Source organism: Boleophthalmus pectinirostris, unplaced genomic scaffold (genome assembly GCF_026225935.1).
Source record: "Boleophthalmus pectinirostris isolate CB_2022bp ecotype Guang Dong unplaced genomic scaffold, ASM2622593v1 HiC_scaffold_14, whole genome shotgun sequence".
Taxonomy (NCBI): Eukaryota; Metazoa; Chordata; class Actinopteri; order Gobiiformes; family Gobiidae; genus Boleophthalmus; species Boleophthalmus pectinirostris.
Genome location: NW_026571047.1, coordinates 25,442,896 through 25,463,174, shown reverse-complemented (window position 1 = coordinate 25,463,174; position 20,279 = coordinate 25,442,896). Strand labels below are relative to the sequence as shown.

At 39.3% G+C, this 20,279-nt stretch overlaps 1 protein-coding gene across 1 annotated transcript in view; it reads left to right on the top strand.

Annotated features, from left to right (window-relative positions):
* Positions 1–20,279, top strand: part of nrxn1a (neurexin 1a) — a 323,968-nt gene that overhangs the window by 13,819 nt on the left and 289,870 nt on the right. The window contains exon 3 of the mRNA XM_055150076.1: positions 16,126–16,161. Coding sequence (XP_055006051.1) covers positions 16,126–16,161 — 36 coding nt within the window. The remainder of the gene's footprint in view (positions 1–16,125; positions 16,162–20,279) is intronic.

Here is a 20,279-nt window from a genome sequence, read left to right as displayed (position 1 = left end):
CCTCGTTATCTGTGAGCTGACAGGCTGTCAATCAATCTCCCTACGTTTCTAGCGTAACTGACTTGCCTGCGCCGCCGTTACGTGGTTTACGTACGCCTGTCACGCAGTCCACAGACGCAAGACGCACAGACGCTGTTTACTCCACCAACGCAACAGTTCTTAGCGGCTTTTTTTTGACCTATATCTTCCTCGCAGTTCGCACAAAGTTTGTTGCAATGGCAGACAAGAATCCAGGAGCAGTTAGCCACAAAAGAAAGTCCGTTTTTGAGGTCGCTGAAAGAAGAAGACAAGGGGAAAAGCAGCGAAGCCAAACTAAGGTGATTCTTGAAGATTCATTCCAGCGATGGCGCGACTGAAGCAGACGCAGGGTCTAAAGACTGAAGCACTGGTCGCCAAATTACTCCTGGACAGGAAACTTCTGCTTATTATGAAAACGTACTTTATTTCCAAGAGCTAGACAAACGTTTTTCAGGACACGAAAGCGATATCCTATGTCTGAAAACGTAATTTTCAAGGCAAAGAAAGAGTCCGCTTGCTGCTGCGTGTTGTAGCTAGTTCATTCGCACGGAATCTCCGCGCAACCTTCTCTGCACCCCTTTCCTGCTCCTCTCCCCGCTGCCCGATCCGCTCTTCCCCCTGCTCCTCACTTCTCCGGGCACGGAATCTCCGCGCACCGCTCCTCTCTCCTCTCCTCTCTCCTCTCCTCTCTCCTCTCCTCTCTCCCTGCTCCGCTCTTCTCCCTGCTCCTCACTTCTCCGGGCACGAAATGTCCGCGCACCCCCTCCCCCCGCTCCTCACTTCTCCGTCTTGCCTAACCAACACTGTAGTTAGTTGTTTACAAGTCATGTGCAGCACCGGCTGTAAACAAACCTGTTTCTGGTGTAAGGAGGAGGCGGGAGGAGGCGTTTCTACGTAGGAGCTGTGGGGGAGGGGGGGTGGTTTCACGCATGCGCAACATTTGAAAAAGGACAAACAGTCGCTGGATTTCTCGTTCCTTGGAAAATCCTCTATACAACCTTTAAACAAGTAATTTAGAAGGTATTTTTCTGTTTAGTAGTACTTTTGTTACTATTTGTGGATGTAAAATTGGTAGTTATGTGTTTTATTTCATTCACATGTTTGAGTAACACTTTATTATTCGTCTGTCTAAAGCTCAACATACTTTAGTGGTCGTTTTCAAGTTAAGTCAAGCTTCCCTTTAACCTTAAATTCAGTCGAGTTTGACAATTCCAGATCTGAAATCATCCAAATAATTCTTGCAAAGGTGTGTGGAGTTTAAAAACACAGTGGAGCACTTCCTGTATTGAGTGTTTTCCGTGTGCATTAGCATTAGTAGAATTGATTATAAGTGTTAAACATCCCTCTAAATGCCTTTGTTGAGTTTCAAACACAGCTTAAGCGACGAACGGACCCAGAATGAACCCTCAAATACGCGTAAATATCACTCTATACTTTTGTTTGAAAGATAACGCAGCAATTTGGTTTTATTTTTAATCAGCTCCTTCTCCATCCTTGTTTAACACTTTTTAAAAAAAAAATAGAGTAAATGCTCAATAAAACAACTACAATATTATACATATTTAGAGATATATTAGTTCTTTTGTTTCCGTGTTTCTTCTAAAGCAACGTACAGTGTCCATTTTTAGTGTTAATTGTTGTGTTGTCATGGTAATAGTTTTTATTCCAGTCTCAATATTAAATAAACAGAGATAATTGTTGACTTCTGCACTTTGTATCTTTTCTGGAAGAGTGTCTGTGATCGTTTTGTCCACATGGAAACGTTACTGCTTTTCCTGGAATGTTCCACCGTATGGCATTAAACTAATCTATCTCTGTGAAGACAAGTAAGAGATGCCAATACCCAAGTTTAGTTTCATAGTACTCGAGACCGGCTTTTGTATGGTCTTGGTCTTGTCTTGCACTCGAGCGCATTTGAACTTGGTCTCGTCTCAGTCTTGATGGAGCTTGGTCTCGGTCTGACACTCGACAAGTGCGATCGTGTTTAATTACGGCTGGTAAGTGCGAAGAGGCTGCTCAATATCACTGCAAAACCTGTAGGATAATGTAACTGTAAATGATATGAACTCAAAAAAACCCAATTGATTCACTTGGAAGTTGTTTTGTGTAAAGTGCCAGTGGAAGTGGGTTTAAAGAAGGGGTTTTCAAACTGTGGGTCAGGCAGAGTTGGGACAAAGTCATTGTTTTGCAAGTCTCAAGTCTGAGTCAAGTCCCAAGTCAAATACAGGCAAGTCCAAGTTGAGTCTCGAATCACTGACCCATAAGTCCAAGTCATTTGCTTTGAGCCTCAAGTCATTTCAAGTCTTTAAACTAAAGTACCTTATATTTTTGCAATTTATATGAATTTTAAACTAAATTGTACTTAAAAAGTCATAGTATTTTTATATATAAGTATATATATGAGTTGTAGAAATGCAATTTTTTCCTTTTTAAATGTTTTGTCAAGATCTTAGTGCAAATCATTACAGTCAGAATAGGAAAAAAAAAGTTCCTCTGCTTTATTGTATTGTACTGTATATTACTGTAGTACATTTGATGACACCATCTCACAGTACTTCAGTTTCATCCAAAGTAACAAACAGAAGTGGGAGGGACATGTTCCAGTTTGTTCCTTTAAAATTCAGCACCACATTTATCAACTGTCAAGAGAAAAGCATTTTCTAAAAACATATTTTTTAGGAGAAGCATCAAGTCTCCTCAAGTCACAGAGCTCAAGTACAAGTCGAGTCCCGAGTCTTAGTCCATTTTATCAAGTCAAGTCTCAAGTCCTAAAAATAATGACTCAAGCCTGACTCAAGTCCAAGTCACGACTTGCAGGTCCCCACTTCTGGAGTCAGGTTCCAAAAAAGGGCGCATAGTTCCTAAATTAACAATAACTATAGATCAAATGAAGATAGATTTATAAAAAACATTGATATAAATGTGCCAGAATATCTGTAAAATACAAATAAATGTAGAAAATGACAAAGATGGTCTTGATTTGGCCTCAAAGGGGCCGTGGCCTCGCTCTTGTCTTGGTCTCGACCTTTAAAAGTCTTGGTCTTGTCTCGGTCTCGACCCTCAGAGGTCTCGGTCTCGTCCTGGTCTCGGGACCCTGTGGTCTTGGACAGGTCTTGGTCTCGATTAGTGCTGTCTTGACTGCAACACGAGCCAAGTTACAGGTCAGATCTGCAGAGATGATCCAATGCATTTTAAGCAATAAAATCTAATACATGGAAGATGGTTAACTTTAATGCCATACTGTGGAACAATCCAAACAAAGCAACGTCTTCTCCGCAGAGACTAGAAAAGCTACATAAAAGAAAAAACAAAAGATGCAATAATTAGACAACCTCTTCCCGATGCAAAAACAGGATACTAACTGCACTATTAAAGCCTGAATAGACTTCGAACATTACGACCGTTCCTGTTACAAGAGCCGAGAACTTGTACTGTAAAATACCAGCTATTACTCCGGAAAATGAACTGCAATTTCAACCCTGCGTGTTACTAAGGGTTTCTCGAGCCCACAACAACTTGTATTATTTTTATTTTGTCCCACATTGGCATTAGTAGTAGCTGGAAGTCTCAAATGACTGGTTTTCAGTTTTATACATGAAAAATGCGTAAAGAAGGGATTTTGGTTTGTCAAAAAAAACTTAAACCTTACTTAATGTGTGTTGAAATTTATATTGAAATAAGTGTTTTAATACAATTGGTTGCGTTAATTGTGATTAGTTAAATGTATAAATTAACTGTAGTTGTGTTTTGATTGTTATCTGGACTGTACAGACTCTAAAAACTCAAACCAAAACATCTTTTTATAACAAACACAGTGGTTTTAATAAAGGCGCACTGTGTAAAGTTTCTCGTGGAGGGTTTGCCAAATGCTTGTCTCCATGGAGCTGTTATTGCTTTGTCTGGAATGTTCCACAGCGAAGCATTAAACTCATCTATCTCCCTGAAGATAAGATAAATTAAACTAGACCAGACCAAGATGCAGGTCAAATCGATGGAGCGTCGTCTCAGTGTATCGTAAAAAGTTTAATATCGTACTGTGGAACATTCCAGGCAAAACAATCAGCCCCTGAATGAACACAAGCAGGTGGTGGACTGTGCACCTTTAAAACAAAATGTTCAAAAATAATCAACAATTTCAGATTTTAATCAATAGTTTGCTATATTTGTAAATATTCTCTTTATTTTGAAGCCTTTAGTCCAAATATTTTAACCTTTATTTGGCTGATAATGCATTTATATAGTCTAATTTACAATCAAAAAATGATTAGGGATTCACTGGTACGATATTAGTAATGGATATCGGCGCTGAAAATATTGATATTAGTTCAGTTTGATTTTGATCTGATTTTATTTGTGTAATAAGATGAATTACTGAGCAATGTTGGCTGAAACTTACACGCAGATCGTGACAAGGCGACCCAAAAAAATCTCTTGGGTCGGGACCCAGTATTTGGGAAGCAATGATTTAAAATGTGCACTTTGAACACAGTCTACAATTACAAATGATACCCTGATTCATCAGCCGGTTTCACTTTGTGGAAACCGTCTGACCTCACAGAATTAGGATTTGTTTGCTCAACAGTAGGCAGGTACTTTTTTTATTTAACCAATCGCTGCTATTTGGTCGTGACGTATATTAAGCTTTTCCCAAATCCAGTAGGAAGAAGGGAAATAACGTCTTTCCCCTTGATAAAATTCACCAAACATTCTCTTTGTTCCGGCTTTAAATCCTCGATCTCGGGAATCGTTGCCAACACAGAATATATAGCTCTTCGCTGACTGGCTGTTGCCCAAACTCACACTTCTGGTGTTTTTGCGAACCGTCTAGTGTATTCTGATTCTTGACCTAGTTGCTGGAGAGAAATGAAATTGAGCGGAGACACTAGGTGGCGCCGGCTTGACTAGATTCAAACACCTACTAATAGTAATATTTTTCTAAGTTGTTCTGTAGCTACTTAAGATATAAACAGCAGTTACACATTTGGATAATTTTATTTTATCATATGCAGTGTGTTTAAATGAATGAAGTATAGTTTATTTTATTTAATCTCTGCCCTAGTATCGGTTGATATCGGTTGATAGTATTTAAAGCCAAAGTATCAGCATCAGTATTTAAGTATCAGAAAAACCTGGATAGGAGCATAAATGGTAAATAATCACATTTTTATTGAGCGCTTTTCCACCTTCAAGCCACTCAAAACACTTTATATGAAGGAACCATTCACACACCAGAGTACGCAGACACGAGGGGCGAGGTGAGTTAAGTGTCTTGCCCAAACGCACAACGACAGAATTCGTGTGGAAATGCTGGAATTACACTACTAACCTGTGTGTCAGTGGATCCGCCCGCTTGACCAATGACGTTTATGTCTGATCAGTGGACAAACGCTCTTACCAACGGAGCTACGGCCGCCCAGATCCCTGAAAATAATCGCTGGCAAGTCCACTACTAAGACTTTCGCTGAGATTTTTAGATTTTCTGCAGCCCCGTATCCTAGTATCAAACCTTTTTTTAGTATCAGAATCAACTTTGCGAATGTGAACAGCATTGGGTAAACATCTCTTTGGCAGTCAAATGTTTCAGTGACTTGAAGAAGCCCTATTATTTTTTAAGATTGAGTCAATTTGCGCGAGGTACAACAGAGGATTTTGTGGATTACTTACAAATTGAAATTCATTCGTGGGCGCTTTTTCAAACAGGCAGCAAACAGCACTGGTTTATTGGAAAAGATAATGATAAAAACATTTCTGAAGCTGCTACAAGTCTGAGTCTTTTGATTCATGTAAATAGCAGTGAGTAAATCAAGGACATGTGGAGCTTAGTACAATGGAAAAGTACATAGTAAATAATACAAGTTGTGTGGTATTGACGTAAAAACATAGAGATAAAAATACTGCCTTTAGTTGAATGGAAAGACGGGGGCAAAAGATTCAATTTGTAGCTTGAAGGCTAGAATATAAGGCACCAAATTACACAGGGATTTATTGTAACATATAATAAGTTTAGTTGGCAATACAATTCATACAAAGGGTCTCAAAATTAACTTCAGTCTAAGTAAATAAACAGTAATAGACCAACTAAAGATGTAATTTTAAAGAGTTTATCATCAAAAACAGACCTGGAGTTGTGTTTTGTTTCATTCACACATGTTTAAAACACAAACCCTGCATATTTAGGCTGAGTTTTTCTCTCAAAATAGTGCTCCACTGTGTTTTCAAACTCCATACGCCTTCACGAGATTGAAACAAAACACAACTCCAGGTTTATAACGTGATTTAAAGCTCACAAAAGTCAGCACTGTGCAATCTAGGACCTTTAATGTATAAAATTGTAATGTTTAGGGCTGGGTATCATTAAGGAGTTGCCGATACGATACATACCTCGATACACAGGCCACGATACGATACATATCTCGATACAGTGCACTTCCGATTCGATATGATATATTTCAAATCGATTCGATACGGTTCAATAAAAAATAAAGGCTAAATCGTGGCTGTGATACTAAAAGGCTTAGTTAAATTACTTCTTGTGCAAAGTTCATATGAAACACAAACATTTTAATCCTCAAAACAGTAAAAATGTCAAATGTGTCGCATAAATGAATTTCCTTTCACTGAACAAGCAACAAAACTGTAGCTCTGTAACAAAATAATTTAGTAAAACACACCTAAAAATGCTCTTGGTGAAATATCGATACAGCAGCCCACGATATCGATACTGTATCATCACATTAAACGATACGATATATCGATATTCCGATATTTTTGCACACCCCTAGTAATGTTATTTTATGCAGTAGCCTATCACAGTATTATATCTATATGTAACCTAATATGAAGGGTGGGGTGGGGGTATCTTATTACAGGCATCTTATTACTCAAGGTCTAGTAGGTCTGCAAGATATAGTGTAATGAATAAAAAAAATAAATAAATAAAATTTACAATTCAAATGGTTTCTTTTAGTCAATAATATACCATATTATAAAAAAGCTTTGGTCTTTTAGTTTAGTTTAGCCTTATATACTATCATCCTCTGAAACGTATGGGATTCGTCTATTAGTTTAGCAGTTTATATTTCAGTTTTTGCTCAGATATTTAGTGTTTGGTTGAGTTTAAATCATAGGCTGTGTAAAGAAGTGGACTATGGGAGTGTGACGTCGCCCATAGCGTTCGGCTGCAGTCAAATTAAGCTCAACGAGGCTTGCAGTTATAGGGCTGAATTCGGAGCAGCGTTTCGTATTAGGAACAGAAATAGCGAAATAAAAACATCAGGATCATGTAGAGAGGGCGAATACGAACATTTTAAGCCCAAAATAGCGAGGCTCACTGCGGTAGTTACAGAGAAAGGTGCGACAGTTTTTCAGTGTGAAGTCATATGGAGCCAAAGTCGATGGAGCCGAAAGCGCGTCCAGTCTCACTTCCTATTTGGAACGTGGCGACTAGTGGGTTAGTTATGTGCATTTATAAATCCAGTCTATGGTTTTAAACAGTGTTTCCCAAACTTTTTTTCTGGGGACCCATATTTTGAAAGTCACAAACCTTCACGACCCAAGTCAACAGACATTATTTGTAAATTCGTAATAAATTAGTGATCATTATTGAACATTAATGAGGATATTTTATTGCTGGCTGAGTGATCGATGTGTCTCAGTAATCAGTGTTTCCCACAGAAAATTGGTTAGGCAAGGCTGCGCGGACAAATTGCAGACTTACATGCCGATCGTGACAAGGTAACCCCAAAAAAAATGTCTTGAGTCGGGACCGAGTATTTTGGAAGCAATGGTTTAAAATGTGCACTTTGAACAAAGTCTACATTTACAAATGCACTATGAAGCTTTTGGTTGGAGGTCCATCACTTTCTTGATTCTGTGGATATGTCACTAGCCTGATTCATCGTGGAAACCGTCTGACCTCACAGCATTAGGATTCGTTCGCTCGACAGTAGGCGGGTACTTTTTTTATTTAACTAATCGCTGCTATTTGGTCGTGACGTATATTAAGCTTTTCCCAAATCCTGTAGGAAGAAGGGCAATAATGTCTTTCCCCTTGATGAAATTCACCAAACATTCTCTTTGTTCCGGCTTTAAATCCTTGATCTCGCGAATCGTTGCCAACACAGAATGTATGGCTCTTCACTGATTGGCCGGTGCCCGAACTCGCACTTCTGGGATTCTTGCAAACCGTCTAATGTATTCCGATTCCTGACCTAGTCGCTGGAGAGGAATGAAATTGAGCGGAGGCACACTGCACTGTCTGGAATGTTCCACAGTATGACATTAAACATCTCTACCTCACATTTATTCAATTACAGGTGGTTTTATAGCTCAAAAATACCTTGAAAAACAGACATTCTGACTGTGAACGGGCTCGCCTCTCCACAGATCTGACCTGTAACTTGGTCTGGTTAAGATTTAATGCCATACTGCGAATCTCCATGCACCAGAAAAGACACACAATCCATTTTTAAAACATTAAAAGCTAATTCCAATTACAGATTCGGTACTTTTCAAATATAGCTCAGCCTCAGTTTCTAGACGCTAAGAAAATAGTTGTAATTCTCGTACCTTTTCTAATCTGTACCGCATAGTTAGCCTGATGTTCTTTTGTAAGGCTTGTAGAGTGTCTAGTTTCTAAAATAAAACTCAAGTTGGTGAAGACTTTGACCTAACAAGGATCTTATCAAATAGCAGCAATAGTTACACTAATTAAACTTAAAACTGTACACCGCCTATAGACTTAATGCATGCTGTTTTTAACCCCGGGGTCTGTACTTTTAAGAGTTTTACGTCTCGTCTCCTGCATCCTTGTTAGCAGCTGTAGTCTCCTTGGTGTCTCCTTGAAGTGTGAAAGTAATATATTTTGCTTCCTGTTTATTTTTGCAAGAGTTACCGTAGTCATTTTTTACCGTGAAATTACGCAGTTTCGTTGAACCTGGCAACCTTGAACTAAAGAAACGCAGCTCGGAGAAGAAGATGAAATTATAAACCATTCAAAATTAGTGACAAAAAACCCCCCCAAACCTCCGTACTGAATCTTTAATATGATCTGAATATGCTTTGCTAGAGGAACAAACATTTCTTTTGAACTTTGTTGAAAAGAAGAATACGCAATTTAAGGTTGTCTGGACGAGTTTTGATTCACAGTTACAAAAAGAAGGGCCACCGTACGCTTTAATGATCTCCCATTTTGAAAGAATATATTGTTATTTTTCTAATCAAAGCAAGAAGATATTACTTTTTAATATGTTTGTGGTGCTTATTAAGGTGGATAAAAAAACAGACCATTGTTGGAGATATAAAAAAATAGCTGGAGGAGGTTTTGCATGGATTAAATGTTTTTCTGTGTTACTATGAGAAAGTCTATTCTGATTAGTTTTATTTTTGTTTAAAGGTGCATTGTGTAACTTTTCTGGTCTAGGGTCTGTCACTGGAAAGTTTCGCAGTATGGCATTAAACCTTTCTATCTTCAAGGAGACATAACGAGACTAAGTTACAGGTCAGATCTGTGGAGAGGCGACCCTGCTCACAGTCAGAATGCCTGTTTTTCGAAGTATTTTTTGAGTTATAAAACCATCTGTAATCGAATAAATGTAAGGTAGAGCTGTTTAAAGACATACTGTGGAACATTCCAGGTAGAGCAATGACATATCCATGGAAACAAGCAGGGGACAGAACCCCAAAAAGTTACATAATACACCTTTAAAGTGTGCTGATGTTTTGTTGTATTTGATAAATTGAGAATTGTTCATATTCACTTTAGAGTCATTTTAGGCAGAATGATCCTGGTTTAGTCCTGGTTTAGTCCTGATTTAGTTCTGGTTTAGTTTTGCTTGCTTCTGGTTGTGTTGATAATGTCATAATTTCAGATGGAGGTGCTATAACTATAAGGAATTCACTGTTTTGAAAGAAAATTGTTGGACCTTGTCATTATTTGTTAGATCCACAGACAGATTTGTTTTGACCAAACCATGTTCAGTCCAGTTTTAAATCTACTTGTTTTGGTTTGTTCCTAGTTTGAACCCAGTATAATCCTGATACAAACTCTATTTGGTTCTGTTTTAATCCAGGTTTAGTCCCAGTTTCAATATGATACATGAGTTTTTATTTAGAACCGATAACTTGCATAGTCCTGGCATAGGTCTGGTTCCAGTTGTTGTCAAATATTGTTGATGTTTTGTTTTTTTTAATCCTGATTTAGTCTTGTTTAGTCCTGGTTTATAGTCCTGGTTTATAGTTGTGGTTTTGTCCTTGTTTAGGTCTTGTTTAGTTCTAGTTTAGACCTGGTTTAGACCTGGTTTAGTCCTGATTTAGTCTTCTTTAGTCCTGGTTTAGTCCTTGGTTTAGTCCTTTCTTTGTCCTGGTTTATTTCTGGTTTATTCCTTGTTTATGCCTAATTTATTCCTGGTTTAGTCCTTGTTTATGCCTAGTTTAGTCCTGGTTTATAGTCCTTGTTTATTCTTGGTTTATTCCTGGTTCAGTCCTGGATTAGTCTTGATTTAGTCTTATTTAGCCCTGATTTAGTCCTGGTTTAGTCCTGATTTAGTCTTGTTTAGTGCTGATTTAGTCCTAGTTTAGTTCTGATTTAATCCTGGTTTAGTCCTTGTTTACACCTGGTTTAGTCCTTGTTTACACCTGGTTTAGTCCTGGTTTACACCTGGTTTAGTCCTGGTTTACACCTGGTTTAGTCCTGGTTTACACCTGGTTTAGTCCTGGTTTAGACCTGGTTTAGTCCTGATTTAGTCCTGATTTAGTCCTAGTTTAGTTCTTTTTTAAACCTGGTTTAGTATTGATTTAGACCTGGTTTAGTCCTGGTTTACACCTGGTTTAGTCCTGGTTTAGACCTGGTTTAGTCCTGGTTTACACCTGGTTTAGTCCTGGTCAGTGTCCAGTAGTTACTTTATCTTAGTCTTGGCTCATACCTGATTTATTTTTGATGCCAATAGTGTATAGTTTTGTCCAATTTTACTCACATTTAAGTTTTAATCTCTAATCTTTGTATTTTTTCTTGAATCGTCGTTGCATTGTCGTCGTTCTCTGCTCCTGTTCATAAATCCGTGTATTTTCTGGTGTGTTTTTTGCGTGATTAGCTGGAGATGCGTTGTTCTGTGCAGATGTGGTGACTGTCAGAGCTGTGGTGCCCCGCGGTGAAGCCACTGAACTGGGCTTGTTAGACTTGGCCCGGCTAACATCGTCCTTGAGGGCATAGCGCTGTTAGCATGCTAATAGCGCCACCTGTTTCTGTCATGCTACTAGCGCAAGGGCAAAGACAGATTAGCGAACACATGAAAAAACACACAATACATCCTACCTTAACTGTTATTTTTTATTATTATTGCCACCCCAGCACATTTAGAAAGTTTGTTTTTGTGTTTGTTAAAGTGGAGTTGTGTGGGGTGTGAATGGTTAGCGTGTTAGTTTAGATGACAATTAGCAAAGCCACTGATTTTAGCATGCTAAGTCAATGCTAATGAAAAGAAAAAAAGTTATTATTATTTTTTATTTATCTAAAAGTGATTCATATCAAACTTGGTTATAAGAATTTAACAGTGATGAAAATGTCCAGATTATTAAGATATATTAAATAAAAAATAAAAAATAAAAATTAAAATGTTTATTATGTAAACAATTGAAATGAAGTCTTTTAAAAGCAGTAAAGCTACACTATGTAACATTTCTAGTGGAGGGTTCGCCACCTGCTTGTCTGGAGATCTGTTTGTCCAGCGTTTATAAAAGTACAGATGTTTTGAGCTAAAAATACCATGAAAAACACTCATTCTTACTGTGGGCTGGGTAGCCTCTCCACAGATCTGAGCTGTAACTTGGCCTGAGGGCAGAGTCCTGCACTGAGCAAATAGTTGCTGAAACAGGTGGGTTTTAATGTTCTGGAATTTCACGGGTGGGTGTCGGCGCGGGCAGTGATTACACACGGGAGTCAGGAGAAGCAAATGAACGAGGAACGGAAGAAAAATATTTTGACGTTGCCCTGGAAACAAGAGCCGTTCACCGGTGTTTTCCTGGAATGATGGCTGACCAGATTGAAAGAGTGACATTAGTGTATTTATTACATAAAACTATCAGCGGAGGTGATCGGCTCGGTGGCTGCGCTCCTGGTTTAGTCCTGGTTCAGTTCTGGTCCAGTCCTGGTTTAGTCCTGGTTTAGACTTGGTCCAGTCCTGATTTAGTCCTGGTTCAGTCCTGGTTCAGTCCTGGCCCAGTCCTGGTTCAGGTTCAGTCCTGGTTCAGTCTTGGTCCAGTCCTGATTCAGTCCTGGTCCAGTCCTGGTTCAGTCCTGGTTCAGTCCTGGTCCAGTCCGGGTTTAGCCCTGGCGATCGGTTCGGCGGTTGTGGCGTGTATATATTCATGCTAAGGACACTGGTTTAGTCCTGGTGTAGTCCTGGTCCAGTCCTGGTTTAGTCCTGGTCCAGTCCTGATTTATTCGTGGTTTAGAACTGGTTCAGTCCTGGTTCAGTCCTGGTTCAGTCCTGGTCCAGTCCTGGTTTAGTCCTGGCGATTAGTTCGGCGGTTGCGGCGTGTATATATTTATGCTAAGGACACTGGTTTAGTCCTGGTTTAGTCCTAGTCCAGTCCTGGCGTAGTCCTGCTTTAGACTTGGTCCAGTCCTGATTTAGTCCTGGTTTAGACCTGGTCCAGTCCTGGTTCAGTCCTGGTCCAGTCCTGGTGTAGTCCTACCCATCGGCTCAGCAGTTGCGGCGCGTATATATTTATAATCTGCAAATGACACGGCGTAGGTTCAGTCCTGGTTTAGTCCTGGACTATTGGGCTGCCCTCGATTTAGCACGGGCTCGTAACGGGTGGAATGTTAACGGGTCCGGGCGGGTGCGGAATTAACTTTAATATAATCACGAGTTAACGGGCGGGTGCGGGACTCCAAAAATGGACCTGTGCAGGACTCTGAGGAGATAAATGAGTTTAATGCAATATTGTGAGACATTTTATAACATCACCATGGAGACAAGCAAGTGGCGGAACCTCTACTAGATAAGTTGAAGATTTAAATTAAGCTTTAGTATTTTAAACATGTGAGTTTTTTTAATAGATAATGCTAAGATTCAACAGGTCATGCAGATTTTGTCATTTTTTCCCATTAATAAAAAATAAATGGGAGTACATAAAACTGATTTAGCTGTTTATTTTATTTTATTTTTGTTGTTATTTGCATCTGAGCTCGCTTACTCCTCTTTACGAGCGGTGGCCAGGCTAATTGTCATATAATAGAAACAGCGGACCATCTAACCACACGGGCCTCCCATACAACCCCACTTTAAAAGCCACACTCCTGCAGTTACAGTTATGAATCATGCATGCCCCTTGTCTCCCTTTGCACTGCTAATCCATCTACGTTTTCAACTCATCGTTTTAACGCTGCCATCGTCTGTGTGCGAAAGTGAGAGAGAGAATGATAATATATATAAAAAAAACAAAAAAACAATATGGCTGTGGGTGTTGTGCGTTGCATGCGTTATGTTTTTGGGGGGCTCGGGGGAGAGGAAAGGAAGAGGCTTGAAGGTAAGTTTTGGGGTGAACGACGCTTGAATCCTAACGTGCAGGTAGGAGTTATCAGCCCCTTTGCGCCCCCTGTGTACGGGTGGAGTCACTGTCTGTCAGGGGTGCAATGGTACAAGAATACAGATTTAAAATAACACAAAAAAGACTTGAACTAAAGTTACTGATAGAGGATTGATATAAACAGTTAAATTAGTCTGTAAATGTAACGTAAACATGTTAATATCTATAACCTGTTAATAAATCAACATTACAATTGTTAAAGTAAAATTAATATTTCATTTGAACATGCCAAAGGGGAGTTTACTTGATATTTGTAAAGTTTTTGGAATATTAAAAATATTCCTACATACTCTCCATTGCACAAATTATCGTAACTGTGACCTGCTTGTCTCCATTTAGATGTTATTGCTTTGCCTGGAATGTTCCACAGTATGGCATTAAACGTCACTAAATGGGCCCCATTTGTAAACAAAGGCTTGGGTGTCCCATTTACAAAATATTTCACTGCATATTTTGTAGGGATTAACAAATTTAACAATAACTAAAATATTGTGATATCATTTCGTAATAATATCGTGGAGGATCACAGTATATCGAAGTTTCATTGCTTAAATTCTTAGTTTTGGTAAAGGAATAGCTTAAAAAACAGTTGGAACTACATGAACCATGATCCTTTGCTCCATTTCGGCGCTAACAGCTTGAAGAAATTATGTTATACAGATGACAGAACCAAAGGCTTGGCAAGGTAAAAGTAAAAGCTTTAAAAGCAGCATATTCACAATGCAGTTAGGCCCCGTCCACACTAGTACTTATTTGAGTCAAATTTGTTGCGGATGTAGTATTTGTCCACACTAATTCAATGGAAAATAACTCCACAGATGGAACGATCTGGTGCCGCAAGCTCCCACAAATTCATCTGAGTACAGATCTGATCCGGCACTGTGTGGACGCCTGAAAAATGCTGATACACTGATGTAGGAGCTCTAGTTGCGTCCTTATTGGACCACGTCACTGTGACTTGCACCTTCCTGATTCGCTGGGTCTGTGACATCGGTCATGTGACGCTATTGCGGAAAACAGTTTAAACAAACCGTAGACAAACGGGAAACAGTGTTGCTAGAACCACTTACTAGTACCCTGTTCACGAAAAGACAGTTTTCACGCTTGTCATCTTCCTCGACTTGAAATCGACTGCTGCAACTTCAGACACTTAGTAGAACATCCCTCTGTCACAGAAAGAACACTCATATTCCATTGAGTTGTGTCCTTTAGTCCGACAGAAGCTGACCGCGTAAAGGCACAAGGAACGAGTTGTTTTTTGAGCTCCGTTTATGCAAATTAGCCATGTGGTTTTAAGTTTAGTTTCTGTAAAACGTAAACAAATATGGGCAAAGCTGTGTGGACAGGGAAGGATTGCGAACACAGAAATGATGCAAATCGTTTCCAATACGGTGATTCGTTTTAGTGTAAACGTACGTAGTGTAAAACGTCTCCACAAAATATCGCAATCAATATCGTAACCGTGACATGCATATCGTGAAAATATTGTATCAAGGGATTTGGCTATCGTTACATCCCTAATATTTTGTCCAAAAAAAAAAAAAAAAAGACGAAGACGAAAATATCTTTACTGCAATTGACTACATACAGATAAATTAAATGCCATACTGCGGAACATTCCAGAAAAATCATTATTAACAGGAGGCAAACAGATGAAGGAAACTCCACCGGAATGTTACGTAGTACACCTTTAATTACTTTCTTTTAAATGACTCTGTACCGTTGCATCCCTCTGGTCTTTTCCCCATAGACAGACTGTCCATTATTAACACTGCCGTATGAATGTAGTGTTTTGTTTTGTTTTTCCGCATGCTTTTATATTATTATTATTTTTATTATTATTATTTTTAATTTTTTTTTTACTTTTTATTTCTCCATCGTGTCTTTTGCATGTCTGTCTCCTTGGTAACGCGGACGGTTGTGCATGTACAGTAAGTAATCCGTTGGAAAAAAAAGCGCAGGGCTGAGCATGCATGTTAACGAATGTCTGTCTCTCTCTTCTCCTCACTCGGCTCCGGCTCGCCCCCCCTTCAGAGCACATCTACACCCCAGGTAGGTCCCTTTCTCTCTCACTATATATTTATACGCTAAAAAAAAAAATAAAAAATGCTATATTACATTATTACCCATTGTATTTCACATATTTCGTGTAAAAAATCGCTAAGAAATGCTTAAAAAAATGACGTAAAAATCCGTTCTGCGATGATAGTTTTGGTTATTGATGCCGGTCTGTTTCGTTTGTTAATTTGGTTGCTGAAATTTGGTAAGTATAAAATAAAATCACACATATTCATCTATTTAACCTGCTAGAAAAATAAAAAAATATAAATGTTTCGGGACCATTTCCTATACGGATGAGTAAGTTGCCCAGGTTTTCCTATACATGCACATATTTAAAAAAAAAAAAAAAAAAAGCAAGCATGTCATTGAGAAAGTACTGTTAAAAAATTACACATACAAAAACTACACTACCCATGGTTCCTTGCTGTGCTGACTGTGCTCTTGTCTTCCTTTAAGGTCTGGCACACCTGATGATTGGCGATCAAGGTATGGGCTACTTTTAACTCTACTTTTAACCTGTTGTCCACTGCTACTACCATCACCTCTTCCTCACCAAAAAAAAAAAAAAAAAAATCCACAAAATCCGACACTTTTCCCTAAAATTTCCCCCCGATTTCCAATTTTCATTTTCACCTGACGGGCTGGAAGTTGTCTCTCTAAGCACTGCAAAAGGTCAGTTGATTTTATTGTAAATTTTAGGGTTGCAATTGGGGCTGTAAGCAAACGAGACGTGACGTGTTTTTGGACCAAACTCTAGTAAATATTTTGAAATTTCTCTCCTTCAAACAAAATTCCAAATCCCCAATTGAAAATAACGCACTTGCATTCGATTACGAACCACGTTTTCGACCCAAATTTGAAAAAACGACGACGTGCGCTCATTGGTTTCTTGTTTGTCGTCTCCGTTTTGAGAGCGCTTTTCGTTTTCAGTAGCCAATCGCCATGGCAACAGCACTCATTTTTCTCTCAACCCAAGGATATTAGTCTTGAAAAAGCTCAAATTTAATATTCAAATTGCTAGTTTTTGGTCCAATTACCAACCAGATTTGGCCTGTATTGAAAATTACAAAATTGGATAATCGAACCGCTTTTTAGACGCAATTTTTAGAACGAAAAGCGCACGTAATTTTATATTTTTTTTTGGTCGTGAAAAGAGACACTTCCACTATCTTTCTTTCCGCCGCTGTCTTATCTGTGCCATTTCGTTCTGCGCGGGGGGAGGGATGGGATGGGTGGTGTTTTTCTTTTTTTTTTTTTTTTTTTTTTTTCCTCGCTGCCACGGCAACGCTCCAAGTCGCGGTCACGGCGGGCGCCCGAGGGTTGACCGACTACATGGATGGTTTGCTTTGGTCTTTTACTATTCACTTCATTTCATTTCCTCTCATCTGTGCGGAGAAATTGCGAGTTGTGCGTCTGTGTGTGTGTGTGTTTGTGTGTTTTTGTGCGTGTGTGAGTGTGTGTGGATTTAACTAGCATGCTAATCTTTTACATCCTCGATCAATAGCCGCGCTGCTCATCGGTCCATGGCTTCTCCCCTTCAGCATGCATAGCTTTGCTCGTGATGTTTTTTTTTTTTTCCGGAGCAGATGTTTCTCCGGCGCGAGTAAAAAGCGGCGGCGGCGGTTGTCTGGTGATTGTGCGTCCGAAACAAGAGGCTTTTGAAAAGTGGTTCGCTATTGAAAAAAACTGTACAAAGCCCTTTCTTTCTTTCTTTCTTTCTTTCCTCCTTCTCTCGCTTTCTAATCTCTCTCCTCTCTCTCCTTTTCGCTTTCTTTCTCGCTGTCTCTCGCTTTCATCTCTCTGTGTCTCTCACCCTGTGGCCATTTTCTCTTCCTCTTTCTGTTTCTCCTTTTAACTCTTCTAGCTCTTTCTCTCTCTCTCTCTCGTTCTCTTTCTCATCTCTCCTCTTTGTTCCTTTCTCAACCTCTCACCTTCTTTCTCTCTTTTTTCTTTCTCATCTCTCTGTTCCTCTATCATCCTGTTACCGTTCTTCCTCTTTCTTTCTTTCTTTCTTTCTTTCTCTTTTTCGTTATTTCTTTCTTCCATTCTTTCTTTCTCTTTCTTTCTTTCTTTCTCTTTCTCTCTTTCGTTCTTTCTTTCTCTTTCTTCCATTCTTTCTTTCCTTCTCTTTCTTTCTTTCTTTCTTTCTTTCTCTCTTTCGTTCTTTCTTTCTCTTTCTTTCTTCTCTGTCTTTCTTGCTCCCTTTCTTTCTTTCTTTCTTTTTTCTTTTTCTCTTTCTTTCTTTCTCTCTGTCGCTCTTTCTTTCTCTCTTTTTCTTCCTTTCTTTCTTCCTCTTTCTTTCTTTCGCTTTCTCTCTTTCTTTCCCTTTCTCTCTTTCGTTCTTCCTTTCTTTCTCTCTCTCTTTTTCTCTTTCATTCTTTCTTTCTCTTTCTCTCTTTTGTTCTTCCTTTCTTTCTCTCTCTTTCTCTTTCTTCCTCTCTTTCTCTCTTTTGTTCTTTCTTTCTGTCTCTTTCTTTGTTTCTTTCTTTCTCTCTTTCTTTCATCTCTCCCCTCTCTGTCTCTCTGTTTCTCTCTCACCCTTTTCTTTGTCTTTCTTTTTCTTTCTCATTCTCATTTTCCCTTCCTCTTGCTTTTTCTCTTCTTAACTCTTTCACTCCCCCTCTCCTCTTTCTCTTTGTTTCTCTCTCAACCTCTTACCTCCTTTCTCTCTCTTTTTTCTTTTTCATCTCTTACTTCTTTCTCTGTTCCTCCGTCATCCTGTTGCCATTCTTCCTCTCTCTCCTTCTTCTCCTCCTCTCCCTCTTTCTCATCTTTCCTTCCTCTCTGTGTTTCTCTCCTCTCTCTCTTTGCTCTTCTCTCAACCTCTTTTTTTCTTTCTCATCTCCTTTTCTCTCTCTCTGTCTCTCTCTTTCATCTCTCCCTCTCTCTCACCCTTTGGACATTTTGTCTTTCTCTCCTCTTTGTTCCTTTTTCAACCCGTTACCTCTTTTCTCTTTTTTTTCTTTCTCATCTCTTCCTCCTCTCTCTGTTCCTCTCTCATCCTGTTACCGTTCTTCCTCTCGCTCCCTTTCTTTCTCTCTGTCTCTCTATTCCTCTCCCACCCTTTTCTTCATCTTTCTTTTTCTTTCTCATTCTCATTTTCCCTTCCTTTTCCTTTTTCTCTTCTTAACTCTCCGCTTTCTCTCTCCCTTCCTCTTTCTCTTTGTTTGTCTCTCACGTCATTCCTCTCTTTCTTCTCCTCCTCCTCCTCTCCCTCTTTGTTTGTCTTTTTCTTTCTCATTTTTCCTTCCTCTCTGCGTTTCTCTTCTTATTTCTTTCTTTCTCTCATCCTCTTTTTCATCTCTTCCTCCTCTCTCTGTTCCTCTCTTACCCCGTTACCGTTTTTCCTCTCTCTCCTTTTCTCTCTTTCATCTCTCTCTCACCCTTTGGCCATTTTTTCTCTGTCTTTATTTATCTTTTTTCTCTCTGTTTTCTCGTCTTAACTCTTCTTCTTCTCTCATCCCGTTACCGTTCTTCCTCTCGTTCCTTTTGTCTCTTTCTTCGTCTCTCTCTCTCTCTTCCTTTTGCTTTCTCTCTCTCTCTGACTCTTTCTTTCCGTCTCTCTCCCCTCTCTCACCCATTGCCATCTTTCCTTCCTCTCTTCTTTCTCTTCTTAACTCTCTCGTCCTCTTTCATCTCTCCACCTCTCCTCTCTCTCTGTTTGCTCTTCTCTCAGTCTCTTACCTCCTCTCTTTTTTTTCTTTCTCATCTCTCCTCCTCTCTCTGTTCTTCTCATCCTATTACCTTTCTTCCTCTTTTTTTCTTTCTCCTCCTCCTTTCCCTCCTTGTTTGTCTTTCTCTCTCTCATTTTTCCTTCCTCTCTGTTTCTCTTCTTAACTCTTTCTCTCTCCCTTCCTCTCTTTCATCTCTTTCTATCACATTTCTTCCTCTTTTTTCTTCTCCTCCTCCTCTCCCTCCTTGTTTGTCTTTCTCTCTCTCCCTCCCTTACTCTCTCTCTGTTCCTCTCGTTTTTCTCTTTCTTTTGCTCACTCTCTCATATCTCTGCCCCTCTCATCTCTCTTTCTTTCTCTTTCATTTATCCCTCCTCTCTCTGTTCCTCTCTCATCCTGTTGCCTTTCTTACTCTCTCTCCTTTTCTTTCTTTTGCTCTCTCTCTCTCATCTCCCTCCTCTCTCTGTCTTTCTTCACACTCCCTATTATCTTTCTCTCTCTCTTCATCACACTCTTCTCTCTCTTTTTTTCTTTCTCATCTCTTCCCCCTCTCTCATCCTGTTACCTTTCTTCCTCTTTCTCCTTTTCTCTTTCTCTCTCTTTTGCTTTTTCTCTCTTCCTCTATTACCTTTCTCTCTTTTTCTTTCTTTCTTTCTCTCTTTTGTTCTGTGTTTGTCCTTTTCTCTCTCATCTCTCCCCTCCTCTTTATATTCCTCTTTTTTTCTCTTTCTTTTACTCTCTCTCTTTCCCTCTCAACTCTACCCCTCTCTTCCCTTTTCCCTCCTCTCTCTTTCTTTTTTCAATCATCCCTCCTCTCTCTGTTCCTCTACCCTTTTACCTCTCTATCTTCCTCTTCTCCCTTTCTCCTTTTTCTCTTTCCTCTCATCTCTCCTTTTCTCTTTCGCTCTCATCTCTCCTTTTTCTCTTTCCTCTCATCTC